Raw genomic sequence first — 23,131 nt, forward strand, 5'->3', positions numbered from 1 at the left:
CCAAGATATTTGAAGCTCCAGGCGTACTTTATTGCACATATAACATCATTAACAAAACAGTCCTCGTCAATGTCAATTTGTTTTCTATCACTCCAAGTTTTATTTGAACATTTTAATTGTGGACTGCATATATGTTTTTAACATGCAGCTTTTATTATTTGAATTGTTGTGGACTGTTGTTATATCCAGCGGTCCGTGTCTGCCCTTGTTTTAATTTTGTATTCTTTATAGTATTTTATGGGATTATTGATCACTGTTTATTATCTTCAACTGTTCATTTTAAAAATTGTCTTTATTTTATGAATGAAATTTATCGCAATTCGTACTGTTCAGTCTATACAGTGGTTTTGTATGTCTGCGCCCAAGAGGACAAGTGATTGTTCAATTATACACTGTCTTCTAACACACACACACACACAAAAAAAAAGGTAAATGGCAATGCTCCTCTGAACTTTAAAATCTTTATTGCTTTTTAAACCCAATGAATTGAACAGAGGTCTGGATGTTCATGCATGAGCCAAAGAGAAATTTCATTAGTGGTAGAATGTTATCTGATAAAAAAGCATTCATGATATATTTATAGACAGTGTATGTTAGGTATTTTTGTTGTTGCTATAAAGCCAAGTGTTAATGGTTTTCTTCTCTACTCATAAAGAGGGTCCTGGAGTTGACTCACAGAGTGAATTAATTATCGCATATTCAGAAAACACTATTCAGTGAAGTTCTTGGACTGCATTTTACGTCTTCATCAGTGAGGATTTCGTATCACTCTAAGTACAAAGTCCTTTAATTCTCTTTGAACAAAGACCACATTAGTCAACAGAGATGACAATACAGATGATATATATATATATATGCTAAGTGATGCAACACACAAGGATAGAAAATGCACATTCATTATTAAAGTTCATTTAAAGCTTTTAGATCTGACAGAAAGACAAACAGACAGACGAGACAGCACAATCCCTGAGTGTGCTTTTTTTTTTGGTCAGCTAGACAGCACTAACATTTTATGAGAGAGGAACTGATAAAGTGCATATGCATTTGTTTTCTTATCGTTGGCCCATTCAAATGATATGTATATGTTCATGTTACGCTTATTGACTTCCCAAATTTTTTTAGGGGAGAATACATTGCATAAGCCACCGTTTTGTCTATCTGTTTGTCAGAGGTCATATCTCCTAAACCTTTCATCAGAAATGGATACAATTGATCACAAATGTTCCATAACACAAAGACTTTTGGACCAAGGTTTCTCAAGGTCATTTAGGAAAGGTCAAGGTCACTCAGAACAGAAAAAAGTTTCTTAATTCAATTTTTTTAAATTTAAAAGTCAAAAGTTTTTGAACAAACATTGATCATATATCACACAAATAAGTAATAGGAAATTACTTTTGGACAAAGGCTACTCGATGCCATTTTGGAAAGGTCAAGGTTACTCCGAACATTTGCTTTTAGTACAAAAGAAACTTCATTTCAATAATATTTCAACAATTTTTCATCATTGTGTGAATGACTTTTGATCAAAGGTCACTCAAGGTTCACTCAATATATGGCTTAAATGTGAAAAGAAATCGCATTTCAACAATATTTCAACATTTATTTTTCATTGTGCTAATGACATTTAGACTAAGGCCACTCAAGGTAATTTTGTAAAGGTCAAAGTGACTTGACATATATGACTTGAATATGGAATATACAATTTTTTCTTACACAAGTCTGTGATCAAAAGTCTGAATTCACACTGAACATTGTTTTACAGTTAGAAACATGGTTGAGCACTAAACATTTCCTTTACAAGTAGAAACATCTCTTTATCAAGTCATTCATCATTTGAAGTAGTAGTGGGTCCATGCACTTCGGAATGATCCATAAGTCTTTAAGTTAATGATATTCTTTGGAAGTAAATGCAATTCAAACTGAAGATTTTTATGATGATATTTCAGCAACAAAGCTTAGAAATGATATTCAAAGTATCCATCCTCTTTTTGAAAATGAAAAATCTTCCCTAACTAAAATGTTTGTTATCATGTCCTGTTGTTGGCCTAAATCTCCAGAATGATTTTGTGAGAATAGTACTAATGTTACCAGGGGATCAAGATCTCTCAAGAGGTTGTGTTCTTCACTTTCAGATGAAAAGTACTAATGTTATTGGGGGATCAAGATCTTCAAAAGGTTACATTTGTGTTCTTTACTTTCAGGGTCAGCTGAACCCACAGCAGTTATGGCATTATTTCCCAGATCTTGCGGACCCCGAGTACGAAACTCACATCGCTCTCGTCCACAGTCGCTTCTCCACCAACACGTTCCCCAGCTGGGAAAGGTCACATCCCAAAAGGTCAGAAGTCATAGGATGAAAAAAGAATTCATGAAAGGTCTTTATGAGACAATGTAGACAGATTATTAGATTGTTGGATGTGAATAATCTTCTAAGATATTTGTGACAAATGTTATTTTCATAATTGCTAGTTATTGCAGTATTGAATGTTTTATTGTTTTGGTAGAATTTTCACAATTTGAGAGTTACCACTGATGTATGAACGTGTTTAGATTAGGGACTACAGTCTATTAATTTAGGAATTATATGCATGCATAGATTCACCACTCTAAGTTCCAGTAAATCTGGAAAATTCGGCTAAGTACATTTTGTTGTTGTTACGAAATTTGGCTCAAATGACTTCATGTGTTCATGTACAACAATTTTTTTAAATGCATCAATAGATCACAAATTCTCTGAAAAAGAGTTTTTTGCAAATTCATAGGACATGCCAAAAAAAATTTCTCCAGAAAAAGATAAGAATTGGATTTATGGTAGATCTAGATTCTTAGAGACATCTTGTTTGCTGATTTACAGAATGCTGGCCCATAATGGGGAGATAAATACTCTCCGTGGAAATGTAAACCTGATGCGGGCTCGGGAGGGTGTCATGCACAGTGCAGTTTATGGGGACGAGCTAAAGAAGCTGTATCCAGTGGTGGAGGAGGGGATGACGGACTCGGGTTGTGTGGACAATGTCCTAGAATTTCTTTGTATGGCTGGAGGACGTGAGCTTCCGGAGGTAGGTTCTACATCAAATTCTTACTGAGGCAGGTTCTACATTAAATTCTTACTGAGGTAGGTTCTACATCAAATTCTTACTGAGGTAGGTTCTACATTAAATTCTTACTGAGGTAGGTTCTACATCAAATTCTTACTGAGGCAGGTTCTACATTAAATTCTTACTGAGGTAGGTTCTACATTAAATTCTTACTGAGGTAGGTTCTACATCAAATTCTTACTGAGGTAGGTTCTACATTAAATTCTTACTGAGATAGGTTCTGTATCACACTCAATAAAATCTTGGTGAGGTGGGGCCTTTATTACACTCAATAAAATCTTTGTGAGGTGGGGCCTTTATCACACTCAATAAAATCTTGGTGAGGTGGGGCCTTTATTACACTCAATAAAATCTTTGTGAGGTGGGGCCTTTATTACACTCAATAAAATCTTTGTGAGGTGGGGCCTTTATTACACTCAATAAAATCTTTGTGAGGTGGGGCCTTTATCACACTCAATAAAATCTTTGTGAGGTGGGGTCTTTATTACACTCAATAAAATCTTTGTGAGGTGGGGCCTTTATTACACTCAATAAAATCTTTGTGAGGTGGGGCCTTTATTACACTCAATAAAATCTTTGTGAGGTGGGGCCTTTATTACACTCAATAAAATCTTTGTGAGGTGGGGCATAGACATAAATTTTGCATCCCTTCACTGGCAATGGTGACATCGCCATATGAGTGAAGTATTCTCGAGAGGGACGTTTAACAATCAATCAATCCTGATATCTCGCTCTGACAGTAATGCCTATTCTGTGTTTTATATCTTTCTCTCAGATGATCATGACCATGCAATATCTTATATCTTGGTGTTTCTCTATATCCTAGGCGATTATGACCATGGTTCCCGAGGCCTGGCAGAACGACAAGAACATGTCTGCTGAGAAGAAGGCTTTCTATCACTGGAGCGCCTTTGCTATGGAACCCTGGGACGGACCAGGTAAACTATACTCCTGTACAGAATATTCATCTAAGCATCGAATGATTTTATTTTTGACACTTATTGTACTATAACATGGAACAGTGGTTGTCTGTATGTCTGCTGTACAGTTTGATGTGATATAAATATTACTCCTGTAAGGATTGTTACGGACTGCTTGCTGATATATATATCTCGGGGTTTGGCGTACTATGGTTGGGCTCGGACCCTGCCTGATTCTCATCATCTTGCTAAACCTACTGTTGTTTTGTGACATGTTATTATTACTCTGTTTTGTTCTGTCGCTAGCTCTTTTGACGTTCTGTGATGGTCGCTATGTCGGTGGCATCTTAGACAGGAATGGCCTGCGGCCTTCACGATTCTATGTCACCAAGGACAACATCATGTACATGGCTAGTGAAGTGGGCGTGATCGACCTTCCCACTGCTGACGTCGTACAGAAGGTGAGAGTCTGCTACACTACTGTATCCATGTATAAGCACATCTAAGTCACATCCTGTTTCAGAAAGGTCAGAGGTCAATGTCGCAGTGAATGACTGTAACAATTGTTCAGAAACCATATGAATAGTGCTATAATGATATAGTTTAAGTAGAAGGTTTGGATATCGTGCTGCCTAATCCTTATTATGTTATACATTATAGATACAATTTCAACTAATGCCATTTCCTCTCGTCTATATGTACTTGCTACAGGAATAACTAGTAATGAGAGAGATATCCCTACTGATTTCTAAGTCTTGGGTCAAGGTCACAAATATTGAGTGAATGAATGCTCTAAATGTTGTAGACAGTATATATAGAATGCCATTGTTGGATTTCTCCTTTAGCTGCAGAGTTTGTAAATGGGAACTTGGAGGTTTTGTTTTCAGTGAACATTTAGGTTATTTCTCTGGTTGAATTTACAGGGTCGGTTGAAGCCAGGTCGGATGTTGTTGGTTGACACGGAGACAAAATCTTTCATGAGGGACGATGTGATCAAGAACCACCTGGCAGGACTCCGACCTGTATCCAAGTGGCTTCAGGAACAGGTAAACGCAAGATGTGTTTCTTGAAATCAAACACTTCACAACCGACTGTGCACTGTAAATCTTCTATTCTTCTTCTCACTTTAGCCTCGTTATGAATACACATAGATTGTAAAATAAACTGGCATGCAGTAGCACTTTTCAAGAAATTAGAAATTGTAGCTTTTATTGATGGTGTGTGAGTCCCTGGTTGTTGATGAATTGCTACATTAATGGAGTGCATGCTGATGGTGTGTGAGTCCCTGGTTGTTGATGAATTGCTACATTAATGGAGTGCATGCTGATGTTGTATGAGTCCCTGGTTGTTGATGAATTGCTACATTAATGGAGTGCATGCTGATGTTGTATGAGTCCCTGGTTGTTGATGAATTGCTACATTAATGGAGTGCATGCTGATGTTGTATGAGTCCCTGGTTGTTGATGAATTGCTACATTAATGGAGTGCATGCGCTATTAGCGGAGTTCTCTGTTAAACCAGAGACTGCTTTAATACTGTTTCTTTCTTTCTACTATTTCAGACCGTGTCCATTGAAGAGATGAAAAGGTCATGTGACCCAGCATCGTTAGCCCTGCCCACTTTCCAACTCCATGAGACTCGACACGAAAGCTGGCTACAGAAAGATCCCAGAGTCCCCTTGTTTGGTTACTCTATGGAGATCATTAACATGTTGGTGCTGCCTATGGTCAAAGACAGGTAAGAGAACCATGCAAGAGAACCAGACAATAGCCAATTCCGAATATGATAAATAAATAAACTCCATTATGAAATTTAGTGGGCTTTCAACGTCTGAGAGGAAATCAGAAAATGTTGATTTAGCCTTCAAAGAAATTTAAAGGAAAGGAATTTATTTACTTTAATCATCTCTCCCTGTCAGTTGACTTTTATACAGATATTTGAGGTCAGCTGTCAAACACAGTTAGCTGGTATATTTTACATGTAAAGCAGACAAAATGCTTATTAATCAACTCTGACAACATAAGGTTGCTCTAGTGACAATGTTTATTTACATTATCAAAATCAACAATACACATTCCATTGTCAGTGATGAAGGCCACACCGTAATTACAGTGAGAGGAGGAAGTTCCCCTCCATTGTCAGTGAGATAAAGGCCACAGCGTAATTACAATGAGAGGAGGAAGTTCCCCTAGTGCAGATCTAATCAGAAGTCTAGTTGATTTTTAGATTTACTTAATATAATGTACTTCTTAAACTAGTATATGATTTGTATTTTCAGTCTCCTGGCCTTGTAGCAATGCACAGCCAAGGGATGAGGAAGTCCCTTATCACATTACATGGAATGTCTATAGTCACTGTACTGTATTTGTTAAGGGCTGAAACAATTCACTGAAATATTGATACTGTTCAATATAAATGCTTGATTTAATGTTCAATTATTGCCTTGATCTTCAATTCGATATGTTTTTTAAATTCGGGGTCGGTAAAATACATTGGGCTTGACCTGTATTTATTATATTTACATGCACGAGGGACAAAATGGCGTCCGATAACTGTCAGACTGTTGTTAACCTCGAGTCTGACAAAAACAATAATGAACTTAATCAGTTTAAACTACAGAGCCAGCAGGCATCTTACTGTTCGTCAGTTTGGAAATAGTTTACTTTTGAAAAAGTTACTGAATTTTCGTAATCAAATTTTTCTTCTAAGTTATTGTTTTTTTTTTTACAAATAATGTACTATTGTATTGAAAATATTTAATCGTGGCATATGTATTGCAATACGTATCGTTTCAACCCTTGTGTTTGTAGGAAGTAGTTGGTATTTCTGGGTAATGATGCCTCCTCGGCATGTGTGTTTGCAACATCATATTTCTATTTGTAGGAAGGAAGCGCTAGGATCTATGGGAAATGACGCCCCCCTGGCCTGCCTGTCTCAGTTTAACCCGCTGATCTTTGATTACTTCAAGCAATGCTTCGCCCAGGTCACCAATCCCCCCATTGATCCCTTCCGGGAGAAGATTGTCATGTCTCTGGTAAGTTGGAAGCCTGTCATAAGTGTGTCATATAAAGACAAAATGCAAGTTAGAGTGTGGTGATCAATTCAGGCTTTTAAACATAGTGTAAGTTAATGGAATCTAGAATGAAGCTTTAATGTGTAAAGTATGCTGAGAGGCTCAGTAAAAGATGCTAGTCCTTGAATTGATTTTGAGTTGAAGTGCAACAAACTCTTCTTAGAGTTAATTGTCACTTTAAAGTGAAATCAGTCGAGTCATAAGTTGTATTGATAGCTCAATGTTGAGTTCTGATTTCATTTGCCCATATTATGTACCTAGGGGGATCACAACTTGCTGTCTATGTATATATATTAGTTTATTCACCAATCAAGGGCCCTCGGGGGGGCATGTACATGTTAACAGGCAATTAATTATAACAATGAAAATAAATAACAATCATTTAGAAGTACTACTGGTAATACTGACAAGAGTTCACACTTCTGCACTGCACATATCTATAATTATATATGAAATACTGATAGACAAGATTTAAATTAACAACATGATAAATAAAATAACCCAACTGCTTCACACATCAGTTTCTGGGATAGCAGATAATGATAGTGTTGTGTGAATACATATAAAATTGCAATTGTAATCAAATCGGTATAATTATACACCCTGCAACAAGTTGTGTGGGGGGGGGGGGGGGGGGGTATACTGGAATCGGGTTATCCGTCTGTCTGTCTGTCCGTCCGTCCGTCTGTAGACGCAATGGTTTCCGGACTCTAAAGCATTATCCTTTCCACCTACCGTCACCATATCATATATATGGACTACCCATGGGATGAAGATGTTCCCTATCGATTTTGGGGTCAAAGGTCAAGCGCACTGGACTTCGAAGTAGCAATATGGTTTCCGGGCTCTAAAGGGTTATCCTTTCCACGTACAGTCACCATATCATACATATGGACTACCCATGGGATGAAGATGTTCCCTATCGATTTTGGGGTCAAAAGGTCAAAGGTCAAGCGCACTGGACATCGAAGTAGCAATATGGTTTCCGGGCTCTAAAGGGTTATCCTTTCCACCTACAGTCACCATATCATACATATGGACTACCCATGGGATGAAGATGTTCCCTATCGATGTTGGGGTCAAAAGGTCAAAGGTCATGCGCACTTGACATCGAAGTAGCAATATGGTTTCCATTTAAATTCTTTAATGGCTTTTTTCATCGCATGGAGATGCTGTGTTCCTAGATACCTTTTGGATCATAATACTGAAGTTTTACCTATTACCAACACCCTTTGGGAGACTGGGGTAAGCGGGGGGTATTCTTAGTGAGTATTGCTCACAGTACCTCTTGTTATATTTCAGTAAGAACAGTATGCAAGTATAAAACACATGTACATGTAGGATCAATTGTAGAAGTGTTAAAGAAGGCGTAAATTGTTTACTTTATTACAGGGGCCACCAAGGGACAGTGCCTGTTAACAGTCTGGTAGTAAATCTATTGTACCAGACTGTTGATCTTGTACTCCCAGCAACCAAGACAGCTTACAAATGTAAAGCAAAGGAAATGTGTACAAAGCAAAGACATGTACTTGTGGTATCACACTACTTTGATTTTGCAGGCATGCCCAGTGGGACCCGAGGCCAATATTTTGGAGCCGAGCGAAGCGCAGTGTCAGAGACTGTGGTTGGAACAACCCATTCTCTCTCTGACTGACCTCCAGGTGCTGAAGGCCATCAATTACAGGGGATGGAAGGTAGGTCAAAGGTCACAAAGTCAAAAGTCATAGGTCAGGCCATCAATCACAGGATTGGAAGGTACACATTTTTTTGTCACTGATTTTTGAATCCAAGAGGTTCCAACAGGTTTGACTTAACTCTGAATGTAAGTAGTCCACCTTCGTAAGAGGTTCCTGACCTTTTTATGTTTGAGTATATGTTGAATGTCAATTACCATAGGGTAAAAATTCTGAGAATGGATAATTTCAACAGTGCCACTTCGTTTAAGTAAGATAACACCAATATGAACGTTGTGTTGATAATGGTACCTTTGCTTTTCAGAGTAAGGTGATCGACATCGTATTTCCGTTGGAGGCGGGTGGTGACGGTCTCATTCCGGCTCTGAAGAGTGTTTGTCAGCAGGCCGCTGAAGCTGCTGACGAGGGATACAAACTGGTCATTCTGTCTGACCGCAAAGTGGGCCCTGGAACAGTGCCCATACCGTGAGTAGACAGAGACTAGAGTACTAATGTGTACTGATTTCTTCTCAGTCAATCGTACTGAGTGCGACTCAACTATACATTATAGGAGAAATAATGAATCTGTAGAACTACATGTGGTTTGCTGTATTACTTGTTACATTTGTAAGGATATATGTGTTTATATGATGGCTTTAATCATGTGCTGCCACACCTGTCATACATGTATTTACCAAAAATAAACTTAGATGATACGCATTCAATGCATAAATGAGTCGTTCCGTATATCAGTAAAGATTTGTCCATAATTGTCATTTTGATTCTGTAAAATCGAGACTGTATTTAATGATCTAAATGATAACAAAGCTAGGTGTTGGTCACATCACACATTGAGAAGATCTTCCTACCATGATAAGGATGATACTATACCGTTACTGTGTTCTGTGATACGGGGAATGCATTGTGTGGCGTGTCTGATGTTACTTGATGTTTTGTGTCGGTACAGGTCGCTGCTGGCGGGAGGTGCAGTCCACCATCACCTGATAGAGCAAAAGCTGCGACTTAAAGTGGGCATCATCTTAGAAACCGGAGAGGCCAGGTAAAGAAATTCTGTGTTGTTTAGTAAGGTGTGGAAACCGGAGAGGCCAGGTAAAGAAATTCTGTGTTGTTTAGTAAGGTGTGGAAAGCGGAGAGGCCAGGTAAAGAAATTTTGTGTTGTTTAGTAAGGTGTGGAAACCGGAGAGGCCAGGTAAAGAAATTCTGTGTTGTTTAGTAAGGTGTGGAAAGCAAGAGGTTTAGAAATCAAGTGTGATGGAAAATTGTAAACTGGAAACTTTCCATGATTGGTTTGTTACACATAAATTACTCTTCCACAGAGAGGTTCATCACATCTGTACTCTGCTGGGTTACGGAGTGGACGCAGTTTGTCCTTACCTTGTGTACGAGACTGTGTCTCGCCTCAGAGAAAACGGCTTGCTGAACCCCCCGCTGTCCGACGAGGAGGTGTTTGACAGCTACCAGGCTGCCTGTGCTCGGGGAATCTCCAAGGTCATGGCCAAAATGGGAATCTCCACGCTACATAGTTACAAGGTAGGGCAGTGGGTCAAACTTAAATTGGTTGTGGGCTGGGCTTAACCAGATGAATATCTGAAATTGAAGGTTGCCTTACTAGAACAGTAAGATGCAAGACGATTTAACAGGTATTTTCTGTGGTTGTCAATGTTTTGCAGAATTTTGCGGATAAGTAAAATCCGCAAACATCATCGCAAAATTTTTATGCCTGCATACAGGTACAGATATGTATAATATAACGGCAGAAATTGGAAATGCTGATTATAATTTGCTACCATTTATGGATCAAATCAAAAAATTTCCAACCGCAGAAAGTAACCGCGATACAGTATGTTTTATGCAATTTGATATGCTGATCAGAAATTGTCGGTATTGATGAATTATTGAGAAATTGGCTTTCTTTGAAGCTGCAGTGTTCGATGACAATGATTAGGACATTCGAACACTATAGTAACTGTTAATAAAGGCATAGTAAAGGTCAATTGTTCAAAGTTTTTAAAGGAATTAAATTGAGTTGATAATGTTATTTTTATTATTGATGTTCTTAGGGGGCGCAGATCTTTGAGGCCCTAGGGCTTCATGAAGAGGTGGTCAACATGTGCTTCAGGGGAACAGCATCTCGGATTGGAGGAGTCACCTTCAAAGAGCTTGCTAAAGAGGTATGCCAACTGTATACCAACTGTACGGGAATACCGATTTCTTCGGTAACTGTGCTTTATGAACATTTTATTCGTACGGTAATACTGATTTCTTCAGTAACTGTGTTAATGAACATTGTCATTGTACGGGAACATCAATTTCTTCAGTATCTGTATTAATGAACTTTGTCATTGTACGGGAACATCGATTTCTTCAGTAACTATGCTGTATGGATTTCTCTGTATAGATAAATAGCACTACAATTCTGTGACTTGGTACTTATTGCTACAAAGTTAAAAATGTAAACCGTTCTTTACATTTTATCAAAACCCATAAAACATCTAGGCAAATCTTTTGCTCTTTCATCAGTCATGAGTCTTATGAAACATATTACTACATAATTGTAAATAGAACGCCTGCTTGCCGTAATACAATGAAGAGGCCCTCTGAGGGAGTACACAGATAGAATTTACCTGTATTTACCTTGATGATGCAAGATGTAACAAAGTAGAAATTTAATTGGATTTCATCTTGGTTTTTCTCATGACTTAAATCACAGGATTAATGTGCTTTGTTCATTGTAAAACAAAAGCTGAGTTCACATCTAGAGAAGCATTTGCTAAAATGGTATTGAATTTTATAGGCAAACAGATTATCACTTGAAGATGTCCCCTATTGGTTTTTCGGTGAAAAGGTCCCCATTGGAAGGATTTTGGTGGGGGTGGGGTGTGTATGAATGTATGAACATACCATTATGTCTGTCAGATTTGATCTTGTGACTGACAGAGAAAAAGGTTAAAGGTTTCTTTTATTGAATCCTGACTTAGGGTTTGTATGATTGCAACAGGCCCTTCATCAGATGATGAGTCAATTTTACACCATGAAGACTGTCAAAAGGTACAACTCATCCTTAAAAGATGAGAGATTTGAGGAAGTTTTCACAGTTATGACCTTTGACCTCTGTTGCCATGATTACAGGTGATGAATCGTCATGCTCTAGCCTACACAGAGGAGGATGTGGACCAGTATGTTGTAATGAACCCTGGACTGTACCACTGGAGGGACGGGGGTGAACAGCATATGAATGATCCACTCTCTGTTGCTAACTTACAGGTACAGTTATTGGGTTTTCCAAAGGTGATCAACCCTGCGTTAATTAAGACAGGAGAGAAACAAAATGTACTTCACTTTTTATGAATTAAATTTCATGTTTGCACTGAAATTCTATACACAATAGAAAAATGATATTAGAATTCATGCTCAAATACATGTACATGATTATTGAGATTATCGTCAAGGCTTTGAATTGCCATGGTTACAGGATGCTGCCAAAAATAACAGCCAGACGGCATTTGGAAAGTTCTCTGAGTCTGCGTGGAGGAGTGCAATGAAGTGTTCCCTTCGAGGTCAACTGGAGGTCACTGGTGGTGTCGGACCTATTGATGTGTCAGAAGTGGAACCTGCCAAGGAGATTGTCAAACGATTCTGTACAGGTAACGTAGAAATCATCAAACGATTCTGTACAGGTAACGTAGAAATCATCAAATGATTCTGTACAGGTAACGTAGAAATCATCAAGCGATTCTAACATAGAGATCATCAAATGATTCTGCATAGGTAACTTAGAAATCATCAAGCGATTCTAACATAGAAATCATCAAACGATTCTGCACAGGTAACTTAGAAATCATCAAGCCATTCTAACATAGAGATCATCAAATGATTCTGCACAGGTAACTTAGAAATCATCAAGCCATTCTAACATAGAGATCATCAAATGATTCTGCACAGGTAACTTAGAAATCATCAAGCGATTCTAACATAGAAATCATCAAATGATTCTGCACAGGTAACTTAGAAATCATCAAGCGATTCTAACATAGAAATAATCAAATGATTCTGCACAGGTAATGTAGATGTGGCCATACAAAGGCTTCTCTGGCATATTATACAGTGATCAAGTGATAAAATTAGTGCCATTATGTGAAGGGTTCTTTGATCTTGAGACAACAATGTAGAGATACTGTTTACAGTATCCAACACATTAATCATGTGCAGCAAAAAGTGTGCCATAGATTTCAGGTATTTGATATGATTGATAGTGTTTGTAACTTAGTGGTATATCCAATTTTTTATCCAGAGAGTTACTGTTATGCTCAGCTAGTTGACAAGAAAATTGTTTGAAAATGTTCTTAAGAACCACCAGGGTGTAATTAATATGCAAGCATCCTCATGTACTGTATATTCTATTGACTTATCATGCTCCACCATAGCCAGGTTTGGATGATAGTTTGGATTTGATGTTTTACATGGTGGAAAGACACCTGCTCAGTTAGTGATGTGACCTAGGGACCCCTTGTGATACAATACATTTCATCTAAAGCTTACCTTGCAGGTGCCATGAGTTTTGGCAGTATCTCGATCGAAGCCCATACCAGCTTAGCCATCGCAATGAATCGGATCGGTGGAAAGTCCAATACTGGGGAGGGAGGCGAGAACGCAGACCGATATCTCAATGAGGACCCACAGTTCAACAAGAGGTCCAAGATCAAACAGGTAGGTGGATCGCAAAATTTTATCAGCATTTATTGTATCTAATGGAAATGATAAACTAATTGGAGCTACCACAAGACAGGGCCATAATGTGTATCACAATGATATAAAGAATAGGAGTATCTGAGAAAATGAGATCTGATTGATGATTTGATAAGGTCAAGGTCACAGGAAGACTTTTCTGTCCATTATGTGCATATCTTAGTACCGAGGTAATGCATATCTTAGTACCATGGTAACACATATCTTAGTACCGAAGTAACGCATATCTTAGTACCGAGGTAACGTATATCTTAGTACTGAGGTAACGTATATCTGAGTACAGAGGTAACGCATATCTTAGTACTGAGGTAACGCAGATTTTAGTATCGAGGTAACACACATCTTAGTACCGAGGTAACGCAGATTTTAGTATCGAGGTAACACACATCTTAGTACTGAAGTAACGCATATCTTAGTACCGAGGTAACGCAGATTTTAGTACCGAGGTAACGCATATCTTAGTACCGAGGTAACGCAGATTTTAGTATCGAGGTAACACACATCTTAGTACTGAAGTAACGCATATCTTAGTACTGAGGTAACGCATATCTTAGTACCGAGGTAACGCATATCTTAGTACCGAGGTAATGCATATCTTAGTACCGAGGTAACACACATCTTAGTACTGAGGTAACCTGGGAGCCATGATTTATTAGTGATGTTATACGTCTTAATTCTGTGAAAGTCATGAGGAAAGACAAACTCCTACAGTATTACATACATATGGTTTTTGTGTGTCTGTCTGTGTAAGTTGGTACAGTCATGCTTCCACTGTACATGTGTATGTTGCTATTTATAGCTTATGTTACTATTTAAAGTGTATATTGCTATTGATAGTGTATGTGCTATTTATGGAGTATGTTGCTATTTATAGGTGGCGTCGGGAAGGTTTGGGGTGACCAGCTCGTATCTGACAAACGCTGATGAGCTCCAGATTAAAATGGCCCAGGGGGCCAAACCTGGGGAGGGAGGAGAACTCCCGGGACACAAGGTAAGAGATTGGATTTACAGTGAGACTGATAATGGCATGAAATCCATTACATCAAGAGATCTACAAAGTTTTGATGTATCAGGAAATTGTGTCTCCTCATTGTCTTCTTGTAACTGTAACCTCTCCACTGGTTTTATCCATTATTGCTCGACAAAAAATATTGAACCTAATACTGGTCCATTGGTTTTTCTGCACAGGTGTCACAGGACATTGCCAAAACCCGCCATTCTATCCCCGGGGTGGGGCTGATCAGTCCTCCCCCTCACCACGATATCTACTCCATAGAGGACCTGGCAGAGGTATGATAATTATATAGATATTCATTACTTACCTGACATGTAAGATAATTATATAGATATTCATTACACTTGCCTGACAGGTATGATAGTTATAGTATGATAATTATAAAGGTATTCCTTTCACTTACCAGGCAGAGGTTTGATAATTATATAGATAACTACCTGTATTTCATGCAGTTTTATTCCCTCGTACATTACAGGATAGGGACTTTCTCAGTTTGAATTTTGGGAGATGGAATTTTAATGTAGTACTGTTTGAATTTGGTATACTGCTAGATCTGGCACTTGAAGATCAATCATATTGTGGAAAATTATACACACTGACAGTAACACTGAAGTCATAGCTGTGTTTATCTCAGTCAGTTAATGGCTCGCAATCAGGGCTTCTACAGAAGTAATGGGTCTCTATATTGGTCTGATTGTTCGTTGACCAATATCCTGTTTTGATCTGAGCTTCTTGTTTACACCCGATATTATGCCAACTTTTAAAAAATCCCCATAGGGGATTTGGCATGTGACAACATTTTTTCAAAGCCAAAGATTTGTGACGTTTTGTCATGAAAATGAATATTTTTCTGTTGTCACCATTATTAGCGATTTTCACCTGACTGTTTTTGTATTGCAGTTAATTTACGACTTGAAGTCTTCCAACCCTGACGCTAGGATCAGTGTAAAACTGGTGTCCGAGGCCGGGGTAGGAATCATCGCCTCCGGAGTGGCTAAGGTACGGTTTGTTTTTAAGGTATACTGGCTTATTTCTGCCCTATGTTTTTTTCCTCTCAGCCCTTCTACACATGAATGGTAAGTTTGTCTATATAGTGAATTACACATGATCACACTTTTGAACAAAATTTTCTTATTTTTTCTTTTTTATTAGAATAAAGAAATCCTTTTTTTTTCTCTCTGTATGAGAGGAGAGATCTGACAGCTAGTGTTGTACATGTAATTTAATATTTAGAAACTTATTTTATCAAGGGTAAAGCAGAACACATTACAATCTCCGGACATGACGGGGGAACTGGGGCCAGTTCATGGACAGGGATCAAAAACGCAGGGTTACCATGGGAACTGGGTATTGCCGAGACCCACCAAGTCTTAGTGATGAATGACCTCAGGTCACGGGTCGTGTTGCAGGCAGATGGACAGATTCGGACAGGTATAGCAGATATTGATTTAATTTATTTTGATTTGAACAGATTTTAGGAGAACTTGACATTTTCGGAGTTTTTCTAATTTCTATTGGGTGATCTAGACTTGATGTTTCCTTGCTGTTTTGTAGGTCGTGATGTGGTGATCGCCGCTATGCTTGGAGCGGACGAGTTTGGGTTTTCTACAGCCCCTTTGATTACACTTGGTTGTACCATGATGAGAAAATGTCATCTTAACACTTGTCCTGTTGGCATAGCAACACAAGTAAATTTACGAACAAATTTTTAACGTCATTTGAGATTAATTGAATTTGAATCCTGAAAACACCTAGGATAAAAATTTGCAGCAATTTTGAAACAAGTTCTCTTTTGATATGACATTTGTAAAGTTTAGAAATGTGGACTATGAGTAAGCACTTCTCCATTATAAAGCTTTTGCATATGTTGAACTCGTGGTTCAAAGTTTGAGGCAATTAGTATGTGTTCAAATATTCAGCAGTGTTAACTTAAGATTTTTCTATGTCATCACGTAAAATTATGGAAAAAGTGTTTCATTGGGTTTTGATTTCCTGATCTTCAGGAATTTGAATTCAGAATGATAGTATTTTTAATTCCTGATCTTTTAGGATCCGGTACTAAGAGCCAAATTTGCTGGTAAACCCGAGTACGTGGTGAATTATCTATTCCTGTTGGCTGAGGAGGTAAGAAGTTGTCTACCCTTGTCATTTCTACCAAAAAAAAAAGATTACACAGTTGTATAGTGGGCATGATGAAGTACAAGTGAACCAGTCTCTCCTTGTGTACACTTATTGTGAGGGAGAGACATACATATTTATTATTTTGATGTGGAACCTCGCTTCTTTTGAAGTGTGGTCCATTCAGCATAAGCTATGGTCTGTAAGATTTTGGAGTAAAGGAAGACAACTTTGAATAGATTAAAATTACAGATGATTTTTTCCGAACAATCCGACGAAACTGGAAAATACCTTAGATTTTTTTGTATATCATGCGAAAAAGGGAAATGATTGCAGTCAATAAAACATAGGGAGTAGTTGCATGAACCATTGAGCTACTGTACCTTTAGAGCAGTACATGAATATGCTCAGATTCACTAATTATCTGATTTCTCATTGATATACAATGTATATATACTGTATGTATTTCAAACTGACAGAAATTTTTTGTCACAATAGATTCGAGAAATTCTGGCCAAACTCGGACGAAGAAGTTTACAGGAAGTGATTGGATGTACAGAACTCCTGAAGTTCTCCCCGGATCCGCAAAACCACAAAGCCAGTCTGCTGGACTTCAAACAGATTCTGACTGATGCCCAGACCATCCGGCCAAACACAAATATTGTGGGGGGCAGCGTGGGCCAGATATTTGACCTTCACAAGAGACTGGTCAGTTCTGTCGTGTACCTCTTTGAACGTTTCTCCATTAATTTACAAATGTCTGTGTCCATTTAATGGTAAACATAAGTCTGACTGATACATGTACATGTATGTTCAGAGCTGTGGAAATTTTTTTTCAGAAGCCTGTCATTCGGACAGACATGTTTATCAACTTTGCCTGTCCGAACAGATTTAAGCCTGTCCGAATATTAAGAGTTAAAATTAACATAATTTATAAAACTGAAGTAACACACAGATCACAGGTTTTAGAAGTTTATTATAACATGTCTTACACTAGTTTTCAAACTCAATTTCTAATTCTCTCACAACCTCTCTCACCATTCTTTCATTCTCATCAAAATCTTGCTCACACTCTTGATTCACACTCACTCTCTTCATCATCCATTCTCTCACCTACTCTTATTCCATCCCTAACACTCGGTCTCTCATCTAATACTGCTCTCTGACTCTCACTGTCACTCTCTCTCTCTCATCTTCACTTTGATCCTGGTGTAAATTTGATCGGCCACGACGCCATACTTTCACTCGGTTTAGTTTGCCTGGTTGCCTGTCCCTACTATGCGTCGTTGTTAGTGAGCCAGGGAACCAGACAAAAGTTTCATTTGGAGATCTTCGAGTGGCTTCCACCTCACACATTGTATAGGCCTAAAGCATTGCGTAGTGAAGTCATCCGAGTATTACCGATGCATAAGAAACGACAACTCTGGATAAAGACTGTTTACGCGGTGGCATTTTGTGTTTTTCTTAACGCGGGCAGTGCAAACAACATCGGTCATGCAGTCCAACATTTAACCAACTTATGTCGGTCACGGCCAAATTAAGCCGGTCTTGACGGCATGACCGGCAGTTTTCCACAGCTCTGATGTTGATAGATACATATCTAAGAATTTTTTTGGCTAAATACTGAACAGTTGTTGGCAGTTTTGAGTTGATAGGATTTCAGTTTTTATTGTTTATTTCAGGATTTTAAAGTTTTAGAGTCATGTCGTGATGTAATTGATGGTAAGCAAAAGAGCGTGACGTTGGATTTGAAGATCTGTAATGAAGACCGGACGTTTGGGTCCACTCTCAGTTACTACATATCAAAGTAAGCACTCAGTAGAGTGAGGAAATTAATTTACTGTGGAGCTCAAACTCAGACCGCCATTAACAATATAGCTGATTCTATTGATTGATTTCTTTCTGAAGCAATGTATGTACTGTAGTTTACCAAATATAATGCACACTTTTTTCATACTGCTATAGATTTTTGATTTTTTTTTTCAAACTTGAATACAAGTTCATCATCCCACAGAAATAGCCTTTATATTGCAGTGATATTAGTTTTGTTTTATAAACAACCACCCCTCCATTTAAATTGGGAAAAATTAGCAACATTTTACTGTAAATTCACTTGTATATGTATATTTGAATGTGAAAGTCAATATCTTACAGTTATAGACAGGGGGTGGGGGGGGGGGGGGGGGGGGTAGATTAAAAAATGATGCAGTATCTGAAAGTATTAAGATCATGTTCATTACCAAATGTGAGACATTAAGTGCTGTATAAAGAAAACTTGGGAAGAATGATAATTAAGTTTGATTTGGGGAGGGGGGGGGGGTAACTTCTGAAAATCAGTGGTTAGAATAACATTAGCTGTTATGATAATTAGCATAAATATAGTTTCAGAACATGTTTGTTGGATATAAATACCATGTCGTATGTAGCCATGTGTCTGCGTGATTCTTGTGTTAATATTTTCTACTCACTCACAGGAAGACTGTGGAGGATGGCCTTCCTGAGGGCAGCATCAACATCAACCTGAAGGGGTCAGGTGGTCAGAGTTTGTGTGCCTTTCTGGCCCGGGGAGTTCATGTCACCCTGGAAGGTGATTCTAATGACTATGTCGGCAAGGTGAGTTAGACTGATACAGAAAAATTAAACATAGGCATGAGTTTAGACGTACGTAAAGTATGTTTGTGTGAGTTTACATTGCTTGAAATTCATTGACTTACACACATTGACTTACACAGGGCTTATCTGGAGGCGAGATTGTCATCTTTCCACCCAAGGACGCGACGTTTAACTCTGTGGATAATGTCATTGTGGGTAATGTTGTGTTGTATGGTGCCACGTCAGGAAAGGCATTCTTTCGTGGACAGACGGCTGAGAGATTCTGTGTCAGGAACTCGGGAGCTACAGCAGTGTCAGAGGTAGGGACTGTGTTACAATTCATATTGTCTACAGACAGACTGACAGACAGATAATTGTATACAGACAGACTGACAGACAGATAATTGTATACAGACAGACTGACAGACAGATAATTGTATACAGACGGACTGACAGACAGATAATTGTATACAGACAGACTGACAGACAGATAATTGTATACAGACAGACTGACAGACAGATAATTGTATACAGACAGACTGACAGACAGATAATTGTATACAGATGGACTGACAGACAGATAATTGTATACAGACAGACTGACAGACAGATAATTGTATACAGACAGACTGACAGACAGATAATTGTATACAGATGGACTGACAGACAGATAATTGTATGCAGATGGACTGACAGACAGATAATTGTATGCAGATGGACTGACAGACAGATAATTGTATACAGACAGACTGACAGACAGATAATTGTATACAGACAGACTGACAGACAGATAATTGTATACAGACAGACTGACAGACAGATAATTGTATACAGAAAGACTGACAGACAGATGGACCGACAAATGTGTTTCAATTCATATTGTCTACAGACAGACTGATACACACCACAATGGTGTACACATGCATGTTTGCTGTTATCTCCCCGTAATGTTTCATTGTTTTCTGATGACACATTTTTATTTCAGGACTGTGGGGACCTTGTTTCATTGTTGACACATCTTTATTTCAGGGCTGTGGGGATCACGGGTGTGAGTACATGACTGGTGGACGGGTCGTGATTATTGGACTGACCGGAAGAAACTTTGCGGCCGGAATGTCGGGTGGTTTGGCCTTTGTCTATGATAAGTACGTCAACTCTGCATTTGTATATAATTGAAAGACTGTCTCTTCGGCAGTTGACTCTTCGAAGAGTTGATGATGAAAATATGTTTTGTTTGATTTTCGTTTTACTTCATTCATGGCTGTAGGTTCTAATGTCAATTAAACTTGTCCTTACCTGAAACCTTGTGAGTTAATCAATAATTTTACATAGATTTATTTATTGTTTTCCTTCAGAGATCGTCGGTTTGACTCCATGTGCAACCAGACCTCAGTTGATCTGGAGAGTTTAGAGTTAGATGAAGACTGTGAATTTATACAGAATCTGCTGAAAGAATTCCATGAAAAGACTGGATCAGTTCGCGCTCAAGACATCTTACAGAACTGGGCCCAGGAAAAACAATTCTTTGTCAAGGTAACACTGGGGTAGTATTGAATGAACAAAGTTGCATTTACTAAAATATTTCAATTGCAATGGAATTTTGATATTTGATACACAGAATTTTTATACTTCCACAAAAAAAAATTATTAGGGAGATGGATATTTAACGTCAACAGTTGACATTATTTGAGCTGTGAGCTTTTGGGTCTCATTGGGTTTTAATGAATATTTGAAGGCAAGTTTGGACACAAGTATAGTGGGAAAATGTGGAAGGAATTTGTATGCCCCCGCCAAAAAGTGATTGGGGCTAAAAGTTTTACCCTTGCTCATCCTTCTGTAACACCTACCAGTTTTCTGGACCTTTTTAGCTCGCCTGAGCTGAAGACTCAAGTTAGCTTTTCTGATCCAAACTGTTGATATTTGATGGAGTTATGCTCCTTTAACGTAGAAAAATTGATGAATTTATTTTATGGCTGTTAAATCATGTATTAAAGGATTGTTGTTGAGTTCTTCATTGTACTAAATGTGTGGAACATACAATCTGAATACCACATTCAATGCTATACTTTGATGGATTTCCTACATTTGACTGTACTGTAGGCGGGGACATTCCTGTCATGCCGACACATGTAGTTTTAGATTGAATTTTTGAGACAACAATGCAAGAATTCAGCGATGTAAGGCCTCAATCGCACAATTTTCATCTGCACCATAAATTGCATGTTTTATAAGGGATGGATCTTAGCTCTCTGGTTTGTCTCAATATTTTCCCAGAGAACTACAGATGCAAAATAGCATAACTGATGATGCTTGTGTAACCAAGTCAGTATCATTTCAGGTTTTCCCTCGAGAATATCGTCGTGCTCTGACAGAATTAGCAGAGGAGGAGGCAGCCAAGAAAAATGTCGGTATTCTAAACAGTGTCATCAACGGCGAAACAAACAGTAACAGAGAAAAAGATGACACCATTGAATCCGTTGCAAAGGTAACCCGTTTGTCGTGTAATTTATATCACTTTGCTTAGTTTCAATAGTTTCTGAAATGAAATTGAACTCAAATTCTGAAAAAATTTAAAGATAGAGGTTGATGTGTATTAGATGCCATGTTTCACATGTTTGTAAACTGAAAGCGAGCATGATTTCATCATTATTTTGAGACAACACCAGCAAACACACTTGTTTGTAAACTGAAAGCAAGCATGATTTCATCATTATTTTGAGACAACAGCAAACACACTTGTTTGTAAACTGAAAGTAAGCATGATTTCATCATTATTTTGAGACAACACCAGCAAACACACTTGTTTGTAAACTGAAAGTGAGCATGATTTCATCATTATTTTGAGACAACACCAGCAAACACACATGTTTGTAAACTGAAAGCGAGCATGATTTCATCATTATTTTGAGACAACACCAGCAAACACACTTGTTTGTAAACTGAAAGCGAGCATGATTTCATCATTATTTTGAGACAACACCAGCAAACACACTTGCCTCACCTTCTTTTGGTTTGTAGAATCAGAAGGCGGGGGTAGTGGACATTGAGGAAGCAATCCCCAATGCCACACAGAATCAGAAAAATCTGGAAAAACTTGACAAACTTAGGTACATATATCTCTCTCTCCCTCCTTCTCTGTCTCTCCCTCTCTCTTTCCCTGTCTTTCACTCCTTCCGGTCATCTGTCTCTCTGTCCCTATCTTGTCTCCCCCCTCCTCTCTCTCTATCTCTATTGTGATGACTTGTATTACATGATGCTGTTATTATTACAGTCAGGTGTTGATATGTTATTTCCATTACACAGGGGCTTTATGAAGTACAGTCGGGCCAGCTACCAATATCGAGACGCCAAAGTCAGACAAAAAGACTGGAAGGAAATCTACAACCACAAGGTGGTCAAAGACGGACTCAAAGTCCAGGCTGCCAGGTAAAATACTCAAAGTCCAGACTATCAGGTATAGTACCCAGAGGCCAGGCTGCCAGGTAAAGTACTCAGTCCAGACTGCCAGGTAAAGTATTCAAAGTCCAGACTGCCAGGTAAAGTACTCAAAGTCCAGGCTGCCAAGTAAAGTACTCAAAGTCTAGGCTGTCAGGTATAGTACTCAGAGGCCAGACTGTCAGAAATAGTACTCAAAGTCCAGGTTGCCAACTGATAAAGTACTCAAAGTCCATTCTAAAATTCATGTACAATACCACATGTAGCTTGTTGTAGATATACTGTTAACTTGTGTTGTTTTATGTATGTGTGATTTTGAGCTTGTAGTGTTGTAGATATATAACTTGTGATGTAGATATATAACTTGTTGTGTTGTAGATATATAACTTGTTGTAATGTAGGTGTATAACTTGTGATGTAGATATATAACTTGTTGTGTT

At 38.3% G+C, this 23,131-nt stretch overlaps 1 protein-coding gene across 3 annotated transcripts in view; it reads left to right on the forward strand.

Moving 5' to 3' along the window:
- Positions 1-23,131, forward strand: part of LOC125673905 (uncharacterized) — a 57,697-nt gene that overhangs the window by 24,398 nt on the left and 10,168 nt on the right. For all 3 annotated transcript variants that reach the window (XM_048910830.2, XM_056159264.1, XM_056159265.1), the window contains 30 exons: positions 2,202-2,338; positions 2,855-3,059; positions 3,925-4,036; positions 4,325-4,479; positions 4,942-5,064; positions 5,580-5,755; positions 6,902-7,052; positions 8,651-8,785; positions 9,090-9,250; positions 9,732-9,824; positions 10,102-10,315; positions 10,846-10,956; positions 11,915-12,049; positions 12,258-12,429; positions 13,332-13,492; positions 14,406-14,522; positions 14,720-14,821; positions 15,447-15,545; positions 15,797-15,977; positions 16,101-16,234; positions 16,596-16,670; positions 17,163-17,372; positions 18,347-18,471; positions 19,139-19,277; positions 19,397-19,576; positions 20,286-20,401; positions 20,612-20,789; positions 21,595-21,741; positions 22,275-22,363; positions 22,560-22,682. In XM_048910830.2, coding sequence (XP_048766787.2) covers positions 2,202-2,338; positions 2,855-3,059; positions 3,925-4,036; positions 4,325-4,479; positions 4,942-5,064; positions 5,580-5,755; positions 6,902-7,052; positions 8,651-8,785; positions 9,090-9,250; positions 9,732-9,824; positions 10,102-10,315; positions 10,846-10,956; positions 11,915-12,049; positions 12,258-12,429; positions 13,332-13,492; positions 14,406-14,522; positions 14,720-14,821; positions 15,447-15,545; positions 15,797-15,977; positions 16,101-16,234; positions 16,596-16,670; positions 17,163-17,372; positions 18,347-18,471; positions 19,139-19,277; positions 19,397-19,576; positions 20,286-20,401; positions 20,612-20,789; positions 21,595-21,741; positions 22,275-22,363; positions 22,560-22,682 — 4,256 coding nt within the window. The remainder of the gene's footprint in view (positions 1-2,201; positions 2,339-2,854; positions 3,060-3,924; positions 4,037-4,324; positions 4,480-4,941; positions 5,065-5,579; positions 5,756-6,901; positions 7,053-8,650; positions 8,786-9,089; positions 9,251-9,731; positions 9,825-10,101; positions 10,316-10,845; positions 10,957-11,914; positions 12,050-12,257; positions 12,430-13,331; positions 13,493-14,405; positions 14,523-14,719; positions 14,822-15,446; positions 15,546-15,796; positions 15,978-16,100; positions 16,235-16,595; positions 16,671-17,162; positions 17,373-18,346; positions 18,472-19,138; positions 19,278-19,396; positions 19,577-20,285; positions 20,402-20,611; positions 20,790-21,594; positions 21,742-22,274; positions 22,364-22,559; positions 22,683-23,131) is intronic.

The sequence above is a fragment of the Ostrea edulis genome, chromosome 3 (assembly GCF_947568905.1).
Source record: "Ostrea edulis chromosome 3, xbOstEdul1.1, whole genome shotgun sequence".
Classification (NCBI taxonomy): Eukaryota; Metazoa; Mollusca; class Bivalvia; order Ostreida; family Ostreidae; genus Ostrea; species Ostrea edulis.